A 23486-nucleotide genomic window follows, 5' to 3' on the forward strand; every position below is an offset into this window, starting at 1 on the left:
ATGTGGGGAAACAGTCAGCAAGGTGCAGCCTCCTGCCTGCTGGGCCTTATCTCAGCTCGTAAGATTTTGGAGATTATTTTACAAGGAACATTGTTTTGTGTTTGTAGCCAATCTGAGGCGCAGAGTCGCTCCGCACCTGACACCTCCCTCCATACAACGAGCCAGGGAGGTGTCCGATAAAGGGAAGCAGTCCAACATCTGGCATCTGCCCTCACATCAAGCAATGGCCTCGGCGTGGACACCACGCTCCACATCAATCACCGCAACCATAGATCAGGTAGGAATATGATGTAGCAGAGCTGAAGTTGTCATTGAATTGCTTCTTCTTTTGTGACCTGAGTGAAGTGGCAATCCTATGGAGACATATTGTGGGCGGGAGAAAATGACAGTCACTTCCACTCCGACTGACAATCTCAACTCTGCTACATCTGAAAATAAAAATCCCTTCTTTTCTGTCATTTATCCTGACAGCGCGGCTATTTATCTGAAAAGCTCAACGCTGGGAAATTCTGCTAAACCGGAAAAAAAACATTACGGCTCTCAGCAAAGTCAGCTCTGCTAGATCTGACAAACTCCGCTCTGCTACATTCCTTTACTCCTGGGTCACCCAAAACCAGTAAAATTACTGTTTACTGCGGCCGGCCGGCGCTTACTTTCAGCCTTTCCCTATGTGGGTGGGTAACATGGGACGATCACGGAAATCCTGACTAATGGCTTCACATAGTATCCTGCAATGATCTCATGCACTTCTCATATAATACTGCCATATAATGTATAAATAATGCTGTATCTACATTTCCCATCCGTACGGATAAATATTGCCATACAATGTATAAATAATGCCGCATCTACATTCCTTATCCGTGTGGAAAAATAATACTGCAATATATCCTCCCCACAACACTGTCATTCATTGCCTAAATAATATCGCCATGCAATGTATAAATAATGCCGTATCTACATTCCCCATCCGTACGGATAAATATTGCCATACAATGTATAAATAATGCTGTATCTACATTCCCCATCCGGTCAAATAAATAATACTGCAACATATCATCCACACAACACTGTCATTCACTGCCTAAATAATACCACCATACAATGTATAAATAATGCCGTATCTACATTCCCCATCCGGTCGAATAAATAATACTGCAATATATCATCCACACAGCACTGTCATTCACTGCCTAAATAATACTGCCATGCAATGTATAAATAATGCCGTATCTACATTCCCCATCCGGTCGAATAAATAATACTGCAATATATCATCCACATAGCATTGTCATTCATTGCCTAAATAATACTGCCATGCAATGTATAAATAATGCCGTGCCTACATTCCCCATCTGGTCGAATAAATAATATTGCAATATATAATCCACACAACACTGTCATTCATTGCCTAAATAATACCGTCATGCAATGTATAAATAATGCCGTATATACATTCCTTATCCATATGGAAAAATACTGCAATATATCCTCCACACATTACTGTCATTCATTGTCTAAATAATACCGCCACACAATGTATAAATAATGCCGAGCCTACATTCCCCATCCGTATGGATAAATAATACTGCACTATATCCTCCCCACAACAGTGTCATTCACTGCCTAAATAATACTGCCATACAATAAATAAATAATGCCGTATCTACATTCCCCAGTCATATATTCCCCACACAATAGTGTAACCAACAGCCTAAATAATGCCACAATATATTCTCCAATGCCATATAATGCATACAAAATGCCACCTACCGCTCCCAAATAACCCTGCCGTATAGTATTCTGCAATATTGCCATGTGCTTCTCAAATAATACTGTTATACAGTGTATAAATGACGCCACTGTGTGCACATTATGTGCCTGTCATATATTTTCCACAAGATACTGACGTTCACTGCCTCAACACTACCATACAATGTATTATAGTGCCGCCATACAGTGACCACAAGCCCCAGCCACATATACTCCCTATAATAAATGGCTAAATAATAATGCAATATGTCCTCAAAATAATACTGTCATTCATTGCCTAAGTAATGCTACCATATCATGTATAAATAATGCCACCATACAGTGCCCAAATAACCCAGCTATCTAGTAACCTGCAATATTTCTATGCACTGTTGAAATAATACTGTCATACAATGTATAAATAATGCCGTCCATCCCCATCCATAGATTCTTCACTGAATAGTGTAATTAACTGCCTAAATAATACCACAATACATTATCCACACACTTCCGCCATTCATTTCCTAAATAAAACTGTCATACAATGTATAAATAATGCTGTCCATCCCCATCCATATATTCTTATATAAATAATGCTGCCATAATGTTTCCACAAAACCTTAATTTATAATATCCTACAATATTTTCAAATAATACTGTCATACAATGAATAAATAACGTCGCCTGGCATATATCCTCCACATCATACAATGCCTAATTAACGCTTCCATATCATGTATAAATAGTGCCAACATACAGTGCCCACATCCCTTAGCCATATGTACTCTCTATAATGGTATAGCTAAATATTACTGCAATATCTTCTTCACGTAATACTGTCATTCTTTGCCTAAATAATACTGTCATATAATATATAAATAATGCCATCATACTGTTCCCACATACCCGTGCCATATAGTATCCCGCAATATCTCCATGTCCTATTCAGATACTACTGTCATACTGTGTATAAATAATGCCACCATACAGTGACCACATGCCCCTTGCTATACAGTGGGTACGGAAAGTATTCAGACCCCTTTATATTTTTCACTCTTTGTTTCATTGCAGCCATTTGGTAAATTCTAAAAAGTTCATTTTTCTTTCTCATTAATGTACACTCTGCACCTCATCTTGACTGAAAAAAACAGAAATGTAGAAATTTTTGCAAATTTATTAAAAAAGAAAAACTGAAATATCACATGGTCATAAGTATTCAGACCCTTTGCTCAGACAGTCATATTTAAGTCACATGCTGTCCATTTCCTTGTGATCCTCCTTGAGATGGTTCTACTCCTTCATTGGAGTCCAGCTGTGTTTAATTAAACTGATAGGACTTGATTTGGAAAGGCACACACCTGTCTATATAAGACCTCACAGCTCACAGTGCATGTCAGACCAAATGAGAATCATGAGCTCAAAGGAACTGCCCAAGGAGCTCAGAGACAGAATTGTGGCAAGGCACAGATCTGGCCACGGTTACAGAAGAATTTCTGCATTACTCAAGGTTCCTAAGAGCACAGTGGCCTCCATAATCCTTAAATGGAAGAAGTTTGGGACCACCAGAAGTCTTCCTAGACCTGGCCGTCCAGCCAAACTGAGCAATCGTGGGAGAAGAGCCTTGGTGAGAGAGGTAAAGAAGAATCCCAAGATCACTGTGGCTGAGCTCCAGAGATGCAGTAGGGAGTTGGGAGAAAGTTCCACAAAGACAACTATCACTGCAGCCCTCCACCAGTCAGGCCTTTATGGCAGAGTGGCCCGACGGAAGCCTCTCCTCAGTGCAAGACATATGAAAGCCCGCATAGAGTTTGCTCAAAAACACATGAAGGACTCCCAGACTATGAGAAATAAGATTCTCTGGTCTGATGAGACGAGGATAAAACTTTTTAGTGATAATTATATGTATGGAGAAAACCCGGCACTGCACATCACCTGCCCAATACAATCCCAACAGTGAAACATGGTGGTGGCAGCATCATGCTATGGGGGTGTTTTTCAGCTGCAGGGACAGGACGACTGGTTGCAATTGAGGGAAACATGAATGTGGCCAAGTACAGAGATATCCTGGATGAAAACCTCTTCCAGTGATAGCGCCACTCACAGGCATTATCGGCAACAGAAGGTATTTACAAGAAGTCTTAGGGGCGCAAGGAGGATACATGGGGGGGGGGAGATAAAGTAGTGGACAACCCCTTTAACTACCTAAATAATTCTGCCATACTCCACACAATACCTCCATTCATTGCCCAAATAATTCTGTCTTACAATGCATAAATAATACCAACATACTCTTCCCACATACCCTTGCTAGGAATGTAGTATGGAAAAATTTCCATGTACTAGTCGATTAATACTTCCATACAGTGTCCACATGCCCCTGCCATATATTCTCCACACAATATCGTAGTTAAAAGCCTAAACAATACCACAATATATTCTCCAATCAATACTGCCATAAAATGCATAAAAACTTCCACCTTACACATACAGAAGTGTAATTAACTGCGTAAATAATGCTGCCATACAGTCACCACATAATACTGTCACACAATGTATAACTAACACCACTGTTCCACATTAGCCTGCCATTAACTCCTAAATAATATCACCATTCACATCCTAAACAATGGTCACATATGATGTATAAATAATACCGCCATACAGTGCCAATGTAAAAAATGCAAACAGGATGATACTGGCTTTCTGTAAAAGCTTTTTTTTTCTCTGAGGGAATAGAGAAAACGCTGATGACAGCCCGGTGTTACAGGCTCATATGTAGACGGCACAGACCGACAAACTCTTCCAAGGTTCAAAGACAAGTAATGCCGACACTACTGTCACAGACACAACGATGAGTTATAAACACGTCCATTATAAATATTACACAATGATGGGGGATCATTTTTTCATGGCATTTCAAGAGTGAAGATTGCTGTAATATTGTTGATATTGGCAACAATTAAAAGGTGACTGATGAATGGTTCATTAGATGATTGCTATTGTGGCGCCTGTGTAAAGGGATCAGTAGATGATTGCTATTGTGGCGCCTGTGTAAAAGAAACATTAGATGACTTGTATTGCTGCACCTGTGCAAAGGGATCAGTAGATGATTGCTATTGTGGTGCCTGCGTAAAGGGATCAATAGATGATTACTATTGTGGTGCCTGTGTAAAGGGATCAGTAGATGATTGCTATTGTGGTGCCTGTGTAAAGGGATCAGTAGATGATTGCTATTGTGGCACCCATGTCTGTGGATCAGTAGATGACTGCTATTGTGGTGCCTGCGTAAAGGGATCAATAGATGATTGCTATTGTGGTGCCTGCGTAAAGGGATCAGTAGATGATTGCTATTGTGGCGTCTGTGTAAAGGGATCAGTAGATGATTGCTATTGTGGCGCCTGTGTAAAGGGATCAGTAGATGATTGCTATTGTGGTGCCTGCGTAAAGGGATCAATAGATGATTGCTATTATGGCGCCTGTGTAAAGGGATCAGTAGATGATTGCTATTGTGGCGCCTGTGTAAAGGGATCAGTAGATGATTGCTATTGTGGCGCCTGTGTAAAGGGATCAGTAGATGATTGCTATTGTGGTGCCTGCATAAAGGGATCAATAGATGATTGCTATTATGGCGCCTGTGTAAAGGGATCAATAGATGATTGCTATTATGGCGCCTGTGTAAAGGGATCAGTAGATGATTGCTATTGTGGCGTCCACGTCTGTGGATCAGTAGATGATTGCCATTGTGTCGACCATGTGAATGGATTAGTAGATGATTGTTATTGTGGCGCCAGTGTAAAGGGATCAGTAGATGATTGCTATAGTAGCGCTTGTGTGAAGGGATCAGTAGATGATTGCTATTATGGCGCCTGTGTGAATGGATCAGTAGATGATTGCTATTGTGGCGCCTGTGTAAAGGGATCAGTAGATGATTGCTATTGTGGTGCCTGTGTAAAGGGATCAGTAGATGATTGCTATTGTGGCGCCTGTGTAAAGGGATCAGTAGATGATTGCTATTATGGCGCCTGTATAAAGGGATCTGTAGATGATTGCTATTGTGGTGCCTGCGTAAAGGGATCTATAGATGATTGCTATTGTGGAGCCTGCGTAAAGGGATCAATAGATGATTGCTATTGTGGCGCCTGTGTAAAGGGATCAGTAGATGATTGCTATTGTGGCGCTTGTATGAAGGGATCAGTAGATGATTGCTATTATGGCGCCTGTATAAAGGGATCAGTAGATGATTGCTATTCTGGTGCCTGCGTAAAGGGATCTATAGATGATTGCTATTGTGGTGCCTGCGTAAAGGGATCAATAGATGATTGCTATTGTGGCGCCTGTGTAAAGGGATCAGTAGATGATTGCTATTGTGGTGCCTGTATAAAGGGATCAGTAGATGATTGCTATTATGGCGCCTGTGTGAATGGATTAGTAGATGATTGCTATTGTGGCGCCTGTATAAAAGGGATCAGTAGATGATTGCTATTGTGGTGCCTGTATAAAGGGATCAGTAGATGATTGCTATTATGGCGCCTGTGTGAATGGATCAGTAGATGATTGCTATTGTGGCGCCTGTATAAAGGGATCAGTAGATGATTGCTATTATGGCGCCTGTATAAAGGGATCAGTAGATGATTGCTATTGTGGCGCCTGCGTAAAGGGATCAATAGATGATTGCTATTGTGGTGCCTGCGTAAAGGGATCAGTAGATGATTGCTATTATGGTGCCTGCGTAAAGGGATCAGTAGATGATTGCTATTATGGCGCCTGTGTGAATGGATCAGTAGATGATTGCTATTATGGCGCCTGTGTGAATGGATTAGTAGATGATTGCTATTGTGGCGCCTGTATAAAGGGATCAGTAGATGATTGCTATTTTGGCGCCTGTATAAAGGGATCAGTAGATGATTGCTATTTTGGCGCCTGTATAAAGGGATCAGTAGATGATTGCTATTGTGGTGCCTGCGTAAAGGGATCAATAGATGATTGCTATTGTGGTGCCTGCGTAAAGGGATCAATAGATGATTGCTATTATGGCGCCTGTGTAAAGGGATCAGTAGATGATTGCTATTATGGCGCCTGTGTGAATGGATTAGTAGATGATTGCTATTGTGGCGCCTGTGTAAAGGGACCAGTAGATGATTGCTATTATGGCGCCTGTGTAAAGGGACCAGTAGATGATTGCTATTATGGCGCCTGTGTGAATGGATTAGTAGATGATTGCTATTGTGGCGCCTGTATAAAAGGGATCAGTAGATGATTGCTATTGTGGTGCCTGTATAAAGGGATCAGTAGATGATTGCTATTATGGCGCCTGTGTGAATGGATCAGTAGATGATTGCTATTGTGGCGCCTGTATAAAGGGATCAGTAGATGATTGCTATTATGGCGCCTGTATAAAGGGATCAGTAGATGATTGCTATTGTGGCGCCTGCGTAAAGGGATCAATAGATGATTGCTATTGTGGTGCCTGCATAAAGGGATCAGTAGATGATTGCTATTATGGTGCCTGCGTAAAGGGATCAGTAGATGATTGCTATTATGGCGCCTGTGTGAATGGATCAGTAGATGATTGCTATTATGGCGCCTGTGTGAATGGATTAGTAGATGATTGCTATTGTGGCGCCTGTATAAAGGGATCAGTAGATGATTGCTATTTTGGCGCCTGTATAAAGGGATCAGTAGATGATTGCTATTTTGGCGCCTGTATAAAGGGATCAGTAGATGATTGCTATTGTGGTGCCTGCGTAAAGGGATCAATAGATGATTGCTATTGTGGTGCCTGCGTAAAGGGATCAATAGATGATTGCTATTATGGCGCCTGTGTAAAGGGATCAGTAGATGATTGCTATTATGGCGCCTGTGTAAAGGGATCAGTAGATGATTGCTATTGTGGCGCCTGTATAAAGGGATCAGTAGATGATTACTATTGTGGCGCCTGTGTAAAGGGATCAGTAGATGATTGCTATTATGGCGCCTGTGTAAAGGGATCAGTAGATGATTGCTATTGTGGCGCCTGTATAAAGGGATCAGTAGATGATTGCTATTGTCGCGCCTGTGTAAAGGGATCAGTAGATGATTGCTATTGTGGCACCTGTGTAAAGGGATCAGTAGATGATTGCTATTATGGCGCCTATGTAAAGGGATCAGTAGATGATTGCTATTGTGGCGCCTGTATAAAGGGATCAGTAGATGATTGCTATTATGGCGCCTGTGTAAAGGGATCAGTAGATGATTGCTATTGTGGCGCCTGTGTAAAGGGATCAGTAGATGATTGCTATTGTGGCACCTGTGTAAAGGGATCAGTAGATGATTGTTATTATGGTGCCTGTGTAAAGGGATCAGTAGATGATTGTTATTATGGCGCCAGTATAATGGGATCAGTAGATGATTGCTATTGTGGTGCCTGTGTAAAGGGATCAGTAGATGATTGCTATTATGGCGCCTGTATAAAGGGATCAGTAGATGATTGTTATTATGGCGCCTGTGTAAAGGGATTAGTAGATGATTGCTGTTGTGGCGCCTGTGTAAAGGGATTAGTAGATGATTGCTATTGTGGTGCCTGTGTAAAGGGATCAGTAGATGATTGCTATTATGGCGCCTGTATAAAGGGATCAGTAGATGATTGTTATTATGGCGCCTGTGTAAAGGGATTAGTAGATGATTGTTATTATGGCGCCTGTATAATGGGACCAGTAGATGATTGCTATTATGGCGCCTGTGTAAAGGGACCAGTAGATGATTGCTATTATGGCGCCTGTGTGAATGGATTAGTAGATGATTGCTATTATGGCGCCTGTGTGAATGGATTAGTAGATGATTGCTATTATGGCGCCTGTGTGAATGGATTAGTAGATGATTGCTATTGTGGCGCCTGTGTAAAGGGATCAGTAGATGATTGCTATTGTGGCGCCTGTATAAAGGGATCAGTAGATGATTGCTATTATGGCGCCTGTATAAAGGGATTAGTAGATGATTGTTATTATGGCGCCTGTATAAAGGGATCAGTAGATGATTGTTATTATGGCGCCTGTGTAAAGGGATCAGTAGATGATTGTTATTATGGCGCCTGTGTAAAGGGATCAGTAGATGATTGCTATTGTGGCGCCTGTATAAAGGGATCAGTAGATGATTGCTATTGTGGCGCCTGTATAAAGGGATCAGTAGATGATTGCTATTATGGCGCCTGTATAATGGGATCAGTAGATGATTGCTATTATGGCGCCTGTATAATGGGATCAGTAGATGATTGCTATTATGGCGCCTGTGTAAAGGGATCAGTAGATGATTACTATTGTGGCGCCTGTGTAAAGGGATCAGTAGATGATTGCTATTATGGCGCCTGTGTAAAGGAATCAGTAGATGATTGCTATTGTGGCGCCTGTATAAAGGGATCAGTAGATGATTACTATTGTGGCGCCTGTGTAAAGGGATCAGTAGATGATTGCTATTATGGCGCCTGTGTAAAAGGATCAGTAGATGATTGCTATTGTGGCGCCTGTATAAAGGGATCAGTAGATGATTGCTATTGTCGCGCCTGTGTAAAGGGATCAGTAGATGATTGCTATTGTGGCACCTGTATAAAGGGATCAGTAGATGATTGCTATTATGGCGCCTGTGTAAAGGGATCAGTAGATGATTGCTATTGTGGCGCCTGTATAAAGGGATCAGTAGATGATTGCTATTATGGCGCCTGTGTAAAGGGATCAGTAGATGATTGCTATTGTGGCGCCTGTGTAAAGGGATCAGTAGATGATTGCTATTGTGGCGCCTGTGTAAAGGGATCAGTAGATGATTGTTATTATGGTGCCTGTGTAAAGGGATCAGTAGATGATTGTTATTATGGCGCCAGTATAATGGGATCAGTAGATGATTGCTATTGTGGTGCCTGTGTAAAGGGATCAATAGATGATTGCTATTATGGCGCCTGTATAAAGGGATCAGTAGATGATTGTTATTATGGCGCCTGTGTAAAGGGATTAGTAGATGATTGCTGTTGTGGCGCCTGTGTAAAGGGATTAGTAGATGATTGCTATTGTGGTGCCTGTGTAAAGGGATCAGTAGATGATTGCTATTATGGCGCCTGTATAAAGGGATCAGTAGATGATTGTTATTATGGCGCCTGTGTAAAGGGATTAGTAGATGATTGTTATTATGGCGCCTGTATAAAGGGATTAGTAGATGATTGTTATTATGGCGCCTGTATAAAGGGATCAGTAGATGATTGCTATTGTGGTGCCTGTATAAAGGGATCAGTAGATGATTGCTATTGTGGCACCTGTGTAAAGGGATCAGTAGATGATTGCTATTATGGCGCCTGTATAAAGGGATTAGTAGATGATTGCTATTGTGGCGCCTGTGTAAAGGGATCAGTAGATGATTGCTATTATGGCGCCTGTATAAAGGGATCAGTAGATGATTGCTATTGTGGCGCCTGTGTAAAGGGATCAGTAGATGATTGCTATTGTGGCGCCTGTGTAAAGGGATCAGTAGATGATTGTTATTATGGCGCCTGTGTAAAGGGATCAGTAGATGATTGCTATTGTGGCGCCTGTGTAAAGGGATCAGTAGATGATTGCTATTGTGGCGCCTGTGTAAAGGGATCAGTAGATGATTGCTATTATGGAGCCTGTGTAAAGGGATCAGTAGATGATTACTATTGTGGCGCCTGTGTAAAGGGATCAGTAGATGATTGCTATTGTGGTGCCTGTGTAAAGGGATCAATAGATGATTGCTATTGTGGCGCCTGTGTAAAGGGATCAGTAGATGATTGCTATTGTGGTGCCTGTGTAAAGGGATCAATAGATGATTGCTATTGTGGCGCCTGTGTAAAGGGATCAGTAGATGATTGCTATTGTGGCGCCTGTGTAAAGGGATCAGTAGATGATTGCTATTATGGCGCCTGTATAAAGGGATCAGTAGATGATTGCTATTGTGGCGCCTGTGTAAAGGGATCAGTAGATGATTGCTATTGTGGCGCCTGTATAAAGGGATCAGTAGATGATTGCTATTGTGGTGCCTGTATAAAGGGATCAGTAGATGATTGCTATTATGGCACCTGTGTAAAGGGATCAGTAGATGACTGCTATTGTGGCGCCTGTGTAAAGGGATCAGTAGATGATTGCTATTGTGGCGCCTGTGTAAAGGGATCAGTAGATGATTGCTATTATGGCGCCTGTGTAAAGGGATCAGTAGATGATTGCTATTATGGCGCCTGAATAAAGGGATTAGTAGATGATTGCTATTGTGGCGCCTGTGTAAAGGGATCAGTAGATGATTGCTATTATGGCGCCTGTATAAAGGGATCAGTAGATGATTGCTATTGTGGCGCCTGTGTAAAGGGATCAGTAGATGATTGCTATTGTGGTGCCTGTATAAAGGGATCAGTAGATGATTGCTATTGTGGCGCCTGTGTAAAGGGATCAGTAGATGATTGTTATTATGGCGCCTGTGTAAAGGGATCAGTAGATGATTGTTATTGTGGCGCCTGTGTAAACGGATCAATAGATGATTGCTATTGTGGCGCCTGTGTAAAGGGATTAGTAGATGATTGCTATTGTGACGCCTGTGTAAAGGGATGAGTAGATGACTGCTATTGTGGCGCCTGTGTAAAGGGATCAGTAGATGACTGCTATTGTGGCGCCTGTGTAAAGGGATCAGTAGATGATTGCTATTGTGGCGCCTGTGTAAAGGGATCAGTAGATGATTGTTATTATGGCGCCTGTGTAAAGGGATCAGTAGATGATTGCTATTGTGGTGCCTGTATAATGGGATCAGTAGATGATTGCTATTGTGTCGCCTGTATAAAGGGATCAGTAGATGATTGCTATTGTGGTGCCTGTATAATGGGATCAGTAGATGATTGCTATTGTGGCGCCTGTATAATGGGATCAGTAGATGATTGCTATTGTGGCGCCTGTGTGAATGGATCAGTAGATGATTGCTATTGTGTCGCCTGTATAAAGGGATCAATAGACGATTGCTATTGTGGCGCCTGTGTAAAGGGATCAGTAGATGATTGCTATTGTGGCGCCTGTGTAAAGGGATCAATAGACGATTGCTATTATGGCGCCTGTGTAAAGGGATCAGTAGATGATTGCTATTATGGCGCCTGTGTAAAGGGATCAGTAGATGATTGCTATTATGGCGCCTGTGTAAAGGGATCAGTAGATGATTGCTATTATGGCGCCTGTGTAAAGGGATCAGTAGATGATTGCTATTGTGACGCCTGTGTAAAGGGATCAGTAGATGATTGCTATTGTGGCGCCTGTGTAAAGGGATCAATAGACGATTGCTATTGTGGTGCCTGTGTAAAGGGATCAGTAGATGATTGCTATTGTGTCGCCTGTATAAAGGGATCAGTAGATGATTGCTATTATGGCGCCTGTGTAAAGGGATCAGTAGATGATTGCTATTGTGGCGCCTGTGTAAAGGGATCAGTAGATGATTGCTATTATGGCGCCTGTGTAAAGGGATCAGTAGATGATTGCTATTGTGACGCCTGTGTAAAGGGATCAGTAGATGATTGCTATTGTGGTGCCTGTGTAAAGGGATCAGTAGATGATTGCTATTATGGCGCCTGTGTAAAGGGATCAGTAGATGATTGCTATTGTGGCGCCTGTGTAAAGGGATCAGTAGATGATTGCTATTGTGACGCCTGTGTAAAGGGATCAGTAGATGATTGCTATTGTGACGCCTGTGTAAAGGGATCAGTAGATGATTGCTATTGTGGTGCCTGTGTAAAGGGATCAGTAGATGATTGCTATTATGGCGCCTGTGTAAAGGGATCAGTAGATGATTGCTATTGTGGTGCCTGTGTAAAGGGATCAGTAGATGATTGCTATTGTGACGCCTGTGTAAAGGGATCAGTAGATGATTGCTATTATGGCGCCTGTGTAAAGGGATCAGTAGATGATTGCTATTGTGGTGCCTGTGTAAAGGGATCAGTAGATGATTACTATTGTGGTGCCTGTGTAAAGGGATCAGTAGATGATTGCTATTGTGGCGCCTGTATAAAGGGATCAGTAGATGATTGCTATTATGGCGCCTGTATAAAGGGATCAGTAGATGATTGCTATTGTGGTGCCTGTGTAAAGGGATCAGTAGATGATTGCTATTGTGGTGCCTGTGTAAAGGGATCAGTAGATGATTGCTATTGTGGCGCCTGTATAAAGGGATCAGTAGATGATTGCTATTATGGCGCCTGTATAAAGGGATCAGTAGATGATTGCTATTGTGGTGCCTGTGTAAAGGGATCAGTAGATGATTGCTATTGTGGTGCCTGTGTAAAGGGATCAGTAGATGATTGCTATTATGGCGCCTGTATAAAGGGATCAGTAGATGATTACTATTGTGGTGCCTGTGTAAAGGGATCAGTAGATGATTGCTATTGTGGCGCCTGTGTAAAGGGATCAGTAGATGATTGCTATTATGGCGCCTGTATAAAGGGATCAGTAGATGATTGCTATTCTGGCGCCTGTATAAAGGGATCAGTAGATGATTGCTATTATGGCGCCTGTATAAAGGGATCAGTAGATGATTGCTATTGTGGTGCCTGTGTAAAGGGATCAGTAGATGATTGCTATTGTGGTGCCTGTGTAAAGGGATCAGTAGATGATTACTATTGTGGTGCCTGTGTAAAGGGATCAGTAGATGATTGCTATTGTGGTGCCTGTGTAAAGGGATCAGTAGATGATTACTATTGTGGTGCCTGTGTAAAGGGATCAGTAGATGATTGCTATTGTGGTGCCTGTGTAAAGGGATCAGTAGATGATTGCTATTGTGGCGCCTGTATAAAGGGATCAGTAGATGATTGCTATTATGGCACCTGTGTAAAGGGATCAGTAGATGACTGCTATTGTGGCGCCTGTGTAAAGGGATCAGTAGATGATTGCTATTGTGGCGCCTGTGTAAAGGGATCAGTAGATGATTGCTATTATGGCGCCTGTGTAAAGGGATCAGTAGATGATTGCTATTATGGCGCCTGAATAAAGGGATTAGTAGATGATTGCTATTGTGGCGCCTGTGTAAAGGGATCAGTAGATGATTGCTATTATGGCGCCTGTATAAAGGGATCAGTAGATGATTGCTATTGTGGCGCCTGTGTAAAGGGATCAGTAGATGATTGCTATTGTGGTGCCTGTATAAAGGGATCAGTAGATGATTGCTATTGTGGCGCCTGTGTAAAGGGATCAGTAGATGATTGTTATTATGGCGCCTGTGTAAAGGGATCAGTAGATGATTGTTATTGTGGCGCCTGTGTAAACGGATCAATAGATGATTGCTATTGTGGCGCCTGTGTAAAGGGATCAGTAGATGATTGCTATTGTGACGCCTGTGTAAAGGGATGAGTAGATGACTGCTATTGTGGCGCCTGTGTAAAGGGATCAGTAGATGACTGCTATTGTGGCGCCTGTGTAAAGGGATCAGTAGATGATTGCTATTGTGGCGCCTGTGTAAAGGGATCAGTAGATGATTGTTATTATGGCGCCTGTGTAAAGGGATCAGTAGATGATTGCTATTGTGGTGCCTGTATAATGGGATCAGTAGATGATTGCTATTGTGTCGCCTGTATAAAGGGATCAGTAGATGATTGCTATTGTGGCGCCTGTATAATGGGATCAGTAGATGATTGCTATTGTGGCGCCTGTATAATGGGATCAGTAGATGATTGCTATTGTGGCGCCTGTGTGAATGGATCAGTAGATGATTGCTATTGTGTCGCCTGTATAAAGGGATCAATAGACGATTGCTATTGTGGCGCCTGTGTAAAGGGATCAGTAGATGATTGCTATTGTGGCGCCTGTGTAAAGGGATCAATAGACGATTGCTATTATGGCGCCTGTGTAAAGGGATCAGTAGATGATTGCTATTATGGCGCCTGTGTAAAGGGATCAGTAGATGATTGTTATTGTGGCGCCTGTGTAAAGGGATCAGTAGATGATTGCTATTATGGCGCCTGTGTAAAGGGATCAGTAGATGATTGCTATTATGGCGCCTGTGTAAAGGGATCAGTAGATGATTGCTATTGTGACGCCTGTGTAAAGGGATCAGTAGATGATTGCTATTGTGGCGCCTGTGTAAAGGGATCAATAGACAATTGCTATTGTGGTGCCTGTGTAAAGGGATCAGTAGATGATTGCTATTGTGTCGCCTGTATAAAGGGATCAGTAGATGATTGCTATTATGGCGCCTGTGTAAAGGGATCAGTAGATGATTGCTATTGTGGCGCCTGTGTAAAGGGATCAGTAGATGATTGCTATTATGGCGCCTGTGTAAAGGGATCAGTAGATGATTGCTATTGTGACGCCTGTGTAAAGGGATCAGTAGATGATTGCTATTGTGACGCCTGTGTAAAGGGATCAGTAGATGATTGCTATTGTGGCGCCTGTGTAAAGGGATCAGTAGATGATTGCTATTATGGCGCCTGTGTAAAGGGATCAGTAGATGATTGCTATTGTGACGCCTGTGTAAAGGGATCAGTAGATGATTGCTATTGTGGTGCCTGTGTAAAGGGATCAGTAGATGATTGCTATTATGGCGCCTGTGTAAAGGGATCAGTAGATGATTGCTATTGTGGTGCCTGTGTAAAGGGATCAGTAGATGATTGCTATTGTGACGCCTGTGTAAAGGGATCAGTAGATGATTCCTATTATGGCGCCTGTGTAATGGGATCAGTAGATGATTGCTATTGTGGTGCCTGTGTAAAGGGATCAGTAGATGATTACTATTGTGGTGCCTGTGTAAAGGGATCAGTAGATGATTGCTATTATGGCGCCTGTATAAAGGGATCAGTAGATGATTGCTATTATGGCGCCTGTATAAAGGGATCAGTAGATGATTGCTATTGTGGTGCCTGTGTAAAGGGATCAGTAGATGATTGCTATTGTGGCGCCTGTATAAAGGGATCAGTAGATGATTGCTATTATGGCGCCTGTATAAAGGGATCAGTAGATGATTGCTATTGTGGTGCCTGTGTAAAGGGATCAGTAGATGATTGCTATTGTGGTGCCTGTGTAAAGGGATCAGTAGATGATTGCTATTATGGCGCCTGTATAAAGGGATCAGTAGATGATTGCTATTGTGGTGCCTGTGTAAAGGGATCAGTAGATGATTGCTATTGTGGTGCCTGTGTAAAGGGATCAGTAGATGATTGCTATTATGGCGCCTGTATAAAGGGATCAGTAGATGATTGCTATTCTGGCGCCTGTATAAAGGGATCAGTAGATGATTGCTATTGTGGTGCCTGTATAAAGGGATCAGTAGATGATTACTATTGTGGTGCCTGTGTAAAGGGATCAGTAGATGATTGCTATTGTGGTGCCTGTGTAAAGGGATCAGTAGATGATTGCTATTATGGCGCCTGTATAAAGGGATCAGTAGATGATTGCTATTCTGGCGCCTGTATAAAGGGATCAGTAGATGATTGCTATTGTGGTGCCTGTGTAAAGGGATCAGTAGATGATTGCTATTGTGGCACCCATGTCTGTGGATCAGTAGATGACTGCTATTGTGGTGCCTGCGTAAAGGGATCAGTAGATGATTGCTATTGTGGTGCCTGTGTAAAGGGATCAGTAGATGATTGCTATTGTGGTGCCTGTGTAAAGGGATCAGTAGATGATTACTATTGTGGTGCCTGTGTAAAGGGATCAGTAGATGATTGCTATTGTGGTGCCTGTGTAAAGGGATCAGTAGATGATTGCTATTGTGGTGCCTGTGTAAAGGGATCAGTAGATGATTGCTATTGTAGTGCCTGTGTAAAGGGATCAGTAGATGATTGCTATTGTGGTGCCTGTGTAAAGGGATCAGTAGATGATTACTATTGTGGTGCCTGTATAAAGGGATCAGTAGATGATTGCTATTGTGGTGCCTGTGTAAAGGGATCAGTAGATGATTGCTATTGTGGTGCCTGTGTAAAGGGATCAGTAGATGATTGCTATTGTGGTGCCTGTGTAAAGGGATCAGTAGATGATTACTATTGTGGTGCCTGTATAAAGGGATCAGTAGATGATTACTATTGTGGCGCCTGTATAAAGGGATCAGTAGATGATTGCTCAGTCTTTGATACGACTCTTGCCTTCTCCACCACAGCACATAATCCTCTCTGCTAAATGCACAGACCCATCTCAGTTACAGATATAGGTTCTCCTTGGTTACAGGCACACAATCAGCTCTGCTATGTTCCCTGCGCCCCTCTAACACAACTCTGTGAATAGAGCAGAACTTCACTGGGCCCAATCCAGCATGAACACTCCTGATCCACACACTCGGCTCTGCTGCACGCACACGAGTCACGTGTCCAACTCCTCCTCTCGCCCCGCCCACCTGTGCGCCGCAGAGGAGACGTGAATTTAGCCGGCGCTGATTGGCTAAACATGAACCAATCAGAGTCAGGCTGTTTTCCGCAGTGGCTTCTACAACTTCTCACAAGAGGAGGAGCCTCAGTCAGCAGCTTGTGCTGCACGTGATGTCACAGGGGCCACAGGTAGAGATATATGACCAAGTATGTTCATAGCCAATGTATTAGTGACACCAGTGTGTGAGGGCCGTGTGCTGTATACGGCCAGTGTGTGAGGGCTGTGTGCTGTATACAGCCAGTGTGTGAGGGCTGTGTGCTGTATACAGCCAGTGTGTGAGGGCTGTGTGCTGTATACAGCCAGTGTGTGAGGGCTGTGTGCTGTATACAGCCAGTGTGTGAGGGCCGTGTGCTGTATACGGCCAGTGTGTGAGGGCTGTGTGCTGTATACGGCCAGTGTGTGAGGGCCGTGTGCTGTATACGGCCAGTGTGTGAGGGCTGTGTGCTGTATACGGCCAGTGTGTGAGGGCCGTGTGCTGTATACGGCCAGTGTGTGAGGGCCGTGTGCTGTATACGGCCAGTGTGTGAGGGCCGTGTGCTGTATACAGCCAGTGTGTGAGGGCCGTGTGCTGTATACAGCCAGTGTGTGAGGGCCGTGTGCTGTATACGGCCAGTGTGTGAGGGCCGTGTGCTGTATACGGCCAGTGTGTGAGGGCCGTGTGCTGTATACGGCCAGTGTGTGAGGGCCGTGTGCTGTATACGGCCAGTGTGTGAGGGCCGTGTGCTGTATACAGCCAGTGTGTGAGGGCTGTGTGCTGTATACGGCCAGTGTGTGAGGGCCGTGCGCTGTATACGGCCAGTGTGTGAGGGCTGTGTGCTGTATACGGCCAGTGTGTGAGGGCTGTGTGCTGTATACGGCCAGTGTGTGAGGGCCGTGCGCTGTATACGGCCAGTGTGTGAGGGCCGTGTGCAGTATACGGCCAGTGTGTGAGGGCTGTGTGCAGTATACAGCCAGTGTGTGAGTCTTGGGTCATTAAGGAGTTAAGCAGAATTGAGTTTGTAGCAGAGCCAACTAATTGTTGCGCTCAAACATCAGAGACGAGTATAATAATAAAAGTATATGGATGTAGCAGAGCTGAAATTCTGTTGCTCATGTGTGCTGTTTAGCTAATATTGTGGCTCTGCTGAAGATGGTGGATGTAGCAGAGCTGAGTGTGTGAATGTAGGAGAGCTGAGTTTGGATGTAGGAGAGCTGAGTACGTGGATATAGCAGAGCTGATTAGGTGAATGTAACATAGCTAAAAGTGTGGTGCTCATATGTGGAGTTTGGCTAATATTGGAGCTTTGCAGAAGATAGTTGATGTAGCAGAGCAGAGTATGTGGATTTATTAGGGCTGAGTATGTGAATGTAACAATGATGAGTATGTGGATGTAGCAGAGCCGAGTATGTGAATGTAGAAGAGTCGAATATGTAGATCTAGCAGAGCAGAGTATGTGGATGCAGCATTGCTATGTGGATGTAGCAGAGCCGAGTATGTGAATCTAGCAGAGCTCAGTATGTGGATGTAGCAGAGCCGAGTATGTGGATGTAGCAGAGCTGAGTATGTGGATGTAGCAGAGTATGTGAATGTAGCAGAGTATGTGGATGCAGCATTGCTATGTGGATGTAGCAGAGCTCAGTATGTGGATGTAGCAGAGCTCAGTATGTGGATGTAGCAGAGTATGTGGATGTAGCAGAGTATGTGGATGCAGCATTGCTATGTGGATGTAGCAGAGCTCAGTATGTGGATGTAGCAGAGCTCAGTATGTGGATGTAGCAGAGTATGTGGATGTAGCAGAGTATGTGGATGTCCCAGCGATATGTTCATAATCCAGACAGGCCTGGATTATGGCCGGCCGCGACCAATCAGCGATTTTGGCGCCAAATTTAAACCCCGCTCTGCTAATTGGTCGCGGATGCCGGCCGCGATTAATCAGCATTATTGGCGCCAAATTTAAACACCGCTCTGCTGATTGATCGCGGTCGCTGAATGCTAAAACTGTCCTGTCTTTATTATTCTCCAGGTCATTACGAGTTCGTAGATACCAAACATGTAGAGGTTCTTTTTTATTTAAGTGGTAAAAAAATCCAAAGTTTTGCTAAAAAAAAATAATAATAAAATGGCGGCATTTTCCGAAACTCGTAGCGTCTCCATTTTTCAAGATCAGGGGCCAAGTGAGGGCTTATTTTTTTGCGTGTCGAACTGACGTTTTTATCACCCGTTATTGCATTTTATTTCAATGTTGCGATGGCCAAAAAAACGTAATTCTGGCGTTTAGAATTTTTTCTCGTTACGCCGTTTACAGATTGGATTAATTTTTTTTTATATTGATAGAACCCATACTTGACCCCCCAAATACTCGTACTGTGTTAAATTTTTGGAAAATGTTGAAATTCATAAAAGTATTAGAGGGTCTTCAATGTCCATGATTACAAAGTTGACAATTAGGTTCTTCTGACCACATGAATTGACCTTTTTTTTCTCTCTTCTAGATAATCAAAAATTCTCTAATTTGACCAAAAAACATGTTATCCAACTATTTGTCCTCGGGACTAAAAATGAACTTTAAGTCATGGTTGATGTCATTGGCTTCCTTCAGTTTGCTTACCTTTGTATTCCTCTTCGTGTATCTAAAGTTCACGTCTGACACAGAAGAAGAAGCCCACCTTCACCATTTACCCAAGGAGGTCACCTGCCCAGCTTCAATCCCGAATGAATCAGACAACTCTCCAACCAACACAACCAGTGGTGGTGGCATCTTCTTCTTGGAGACATCAGACAGGACTAGTCCGTCCTTCCAGGTGATGTGTGCAGTGGAATCAGCTGCCCGAGCCAATCCCCACACAAAAATAACCATCATGATGAACGGGTTAAGGGGCAACAACCAATCATTGCCTCGAAATTTTGGAATTTCCTTTCTTAGTTGCTTCTCGAACGTAGAGTTAGTTCCCCTGGACTTTAAGAAATTGTTTTCAGATACCCCTATGAGCACATGGTATTCCAAGGTTGAAAGACACGCAGAATTGGTCGACTACCCAACACTGTCAGACGCCTGCCGATTGGCCATCCTTTGGAAATGGGGTGGAATTTACCTGGACACTGACTTTATTATTCTCAAAAATTTACTAACTATCACAAATGCGATGGCCTTACAATCATTGTACATCGTTAACGGAGCCTTCCTCACCTTCCAACCTAGGCACAAGTTCATAGAGCTCTGCATGAGGGACTTTGTGAACACTTACAACTACTGGCTGTATGGCCATCAAGGTCCTCAGCTTCTGACACGGGTCTACAAGAAGTGGTGTGGGACCCGTAGACTGAGGGACAAGAACAACTGTCAAGGGGTGAATGTTCTTCCCAAGGAAACCTTCTACCCAGTTGACTGGCAGGACTGGAAAAAGTACTTTGAGTTGATTGAGCTGGAAGAGATGAAGACATTGTTGAGGAACAGCTATGGGGTGCATCTCTGGAACAAAAAAAGCCAAGGACAACGTCTGGAGAAAGGATCTTTTTTGGAACATCTTCAGTTGGAGTATTGTCCTACAACGAACAGTCTAATGAAGATGTATCTTTAAGGATAGATCGAAGGAATTGTTACATAATGACCCAACCTTATCTACCAATGATCCACATTGGATAACCACGCCTAAGGATCTTGAAGCCATGAGGAACTATAGTCCCTACGTTGACCACCATATTTGAGCCCATTGGTCTATTTTGTCAGTGGAGAGGTTAATTTTTGACTGAGAGTCATGTTGTCTTTCTAGGAAGCCCCAGAGATGTTCCCATTGACCCTTCTGCATGACATAGATATAAAATTCAATAGCTATGTCTCCCATGCACGTACATGCTCACTCCCGATGGGTAAAGGGGAGTAAGTCTGTACCAGACACTTCTGGTGGTAGCTCAGCTGCAATGACATCAAAAAGATTAGGCATGTTGAAAACCAACAGCTCCACCTTTTTTTTCCTTTGACTTGTCATTAGGGAAGAGTCAGGACACTTCTTACTATTCACACTACATGAATGTCCACTCCCACCATGTTGGCAGGTCTGGCTAAGATTGTACTAACTTGTATGGCCACCTGAGTGGGGTAGCTGCTCTTTGATTCTTTATATCACACCAGGAAGTTGTTTTTTTTTTTTTTTTTACAAATGGTGGGATATTTCCAATGTGATGAACTTCATAGATGTCTTTCAGATGTAGATAAGTCTTTGGATGAGATGTCCTTCAAATGTAGATGAGATGCTATTCAGATGTGGATAAGTCTTCAGATGAGATGTCCTTCAGATGTAGGTGAGTCTTCACATAAGATGTTCTTCAGATGAGATATCCTTCAGATGTAGAGAAGTCTTCAGATGAGATGTCCTTCAGATGTATGTCTTCAGATGAGATGTCCTTCAGATGTGGGTATGTCTTCAGATGATATGTCCTTCAGATGTAGGCAAGTCTTCATATAAGATGTCCTTCAGATGAGATGTCCTTCAGATGTAGGTATGTCTTCAGATGTGATGTCCTTCAGATGTAGAGAAGTCTTCAGATGAGATGTCCTTCAGATGTAGGTATGTCTTTAGATGAGACGTCCTTCAGATGAGATGTCCTTCAGATGTAGGCATGTCTTCAGATGAGATGTCCTTCAGATGTAGAGAAGTCTTCAGATGTGATGTCCTTCAGATGTAGGCAAGTCTTCAGATGAAATGTCCTTCAGATGAGATGTCCTTCAGATGTAGGTATGTCTTCAGATGAGATGTCCTTCAGATGTAGGTATGTCTTCAGATGAGATGTCCTTCAGATGTAGGTATGTCTTCAGATGAGATGTCCTTCAGATGTAGGTATGTCTTCAGATGAGATGTCCTTCAGATGTAGGTATGTCTTCAGATGAGATGTCCTTCAGATGTAGGCATGTCTTCAGATGAGATGTCCTTCAGATGTAGGCATGTCTTCAGATGAGATGTCCTTCAGATGTAGGCAAGTCTTCAGATGTGATGTCCTTCAGATGAGATGTCCTTCAGATGAGATGTCCTTCAGATGTAGGTATGTCTTCAGATGTGATGTCCTTCAGATGAGATGTCCTTCAGATGTAGGCATGTCTTCAGATGAGATGTCCTTCAGATGTAGAGAAGTCTTCAGATGTAGGTATGTCTTCAGACGAGACGTCCTTCAGATGAGATGTCCTTCAGATGTAGGCATGTCTTCAGATGAGATGTCCTTCAGATGTAGGCAAGTCTTCAGATGTAGGTATGTCTTCAGACGAGACGTCCTTCAGATGAGATGTCCTTCAGATGTAGAGAAGTCTTCAGATGTAGGTATGTCTTCAGACGAGACGTCCTTCAGATGAGATGTCCTTCAGATGTAGGCATGTCTTCAGATGAGATGTCCTTCAGATGTAGAGAAGTCTTCAGATGTGATGTCCTTCAGATGTAGAGAAGTCTTCAGATGTGATGTCCTTCAGATGTAGGCAAGTCTTCAGATGAAATGTCCTTCAGATGTAGAGAAGTCTTCAATGTAGATAAGTTTTTTATGGCCGCCTGTTATTATAGCTTACCATTTTTAGTTTTAAATGAGTGAACAATATCTCATTCTGAGTTTATGGTGGCTGTAAATGGCGTCACATCGTGGAGCTACGAATATGGTTATTGTTAACAATGGATGATGTAGCGGCATTTATACCTTACACGACAAGAAAGTTCTCATATTTATGTATCTCATATCTATGTTTCATATATATCTATCTCACATCTATTTATCTCTGTATCCATCTACCTATCTCAAGATCTAGAAGAAGGGTCAGACCTTGAGCCGAAACGTTGTGTACCTTTGGCATGGAATACATTTTTGCTATGTTTGGAGTGCGACCTCTTTTTCTCCTATATCTCGCTATCACATCTTTAGGGTTTTGATCACAATCTGCTCTTAATGTGCCACCATTTATAGTCATGTGACAACGATCGGGGCTTTTTTATGATGTGAATGGATAAAAAAAAAACACGTCATCGATGTACCGACCACGCACAGACCCCAGTCTGGGGTTTCCCTTTCTTCCCCTTGTTTACAGCTCTAGACCTAAAATCCTGCAATTCTAAATATTTTTGCACCATGAATTGATGGAAAAAAAAAAATCACAACCCAGATACAACGTGATTGCAACGTTGCCAACAGGCAAGGGGAATAATACATTTCTGCAGTATTGGCTTTATGGCGTAATATGACAATAATTAAACACATTTGGTCTATTTACCAAGCTATAAAAAGTCTTCACGCCCGTGGACATTGCTCTGGAGAAAATGACTTGCCTTAGGTTAAAGTGAAAAATGATTGCGCCCTAATCTATAATCAATACATTAATGATTGATAATGGATGGCAGATCTCTGCGCCCCCCTCTATGTCAGTGATCAGG

The 23486-nt window shown here is 42.8% G+C and overlaps 1 protein-coding gene across 1 annotated transcript; it reads left to right on the plus strand.

The window, feature by feature from the left end:
• A4GALT (alpha 1,4-galactosyltransferase (P1PK blood group)) lies at positions 1-22937 on the plus strand. The gene is made up of 2 exons (XM_073650364.1): positions 1-277; positions 19722-22937. Exons 1-2 carry the CDS (start codon positions 224-226, stop codon positions 20661-20663), a joined length of 996 nt encoding a protein of 331 aa, XP_073506465.1. The 5' UTR covers positions 1-223; the 3' UTR covers positions 20664-22937.
• The last annotated feature ends 549 nt before the right edge of the window (positions 22938-23486 follow it).

This window comes from Phyllobates terribilis, unplaced genomic scaffold (genome assembly GCF_046119375.1).
Source record: "Phyllobates terribilis strain yellow unplaced genomic scaffold, ASM4611937v1 Scaffold_10__3_contigs__length_209671492, whole genome shotgun sequence".
Taxonomy (NCBI): domain Eukaryota; kingdom Metazoa; phylum Chordata; class Amphibia; order Anura; family Dendrobatidae; genus Phyllobates; species Phyllobates terribilis.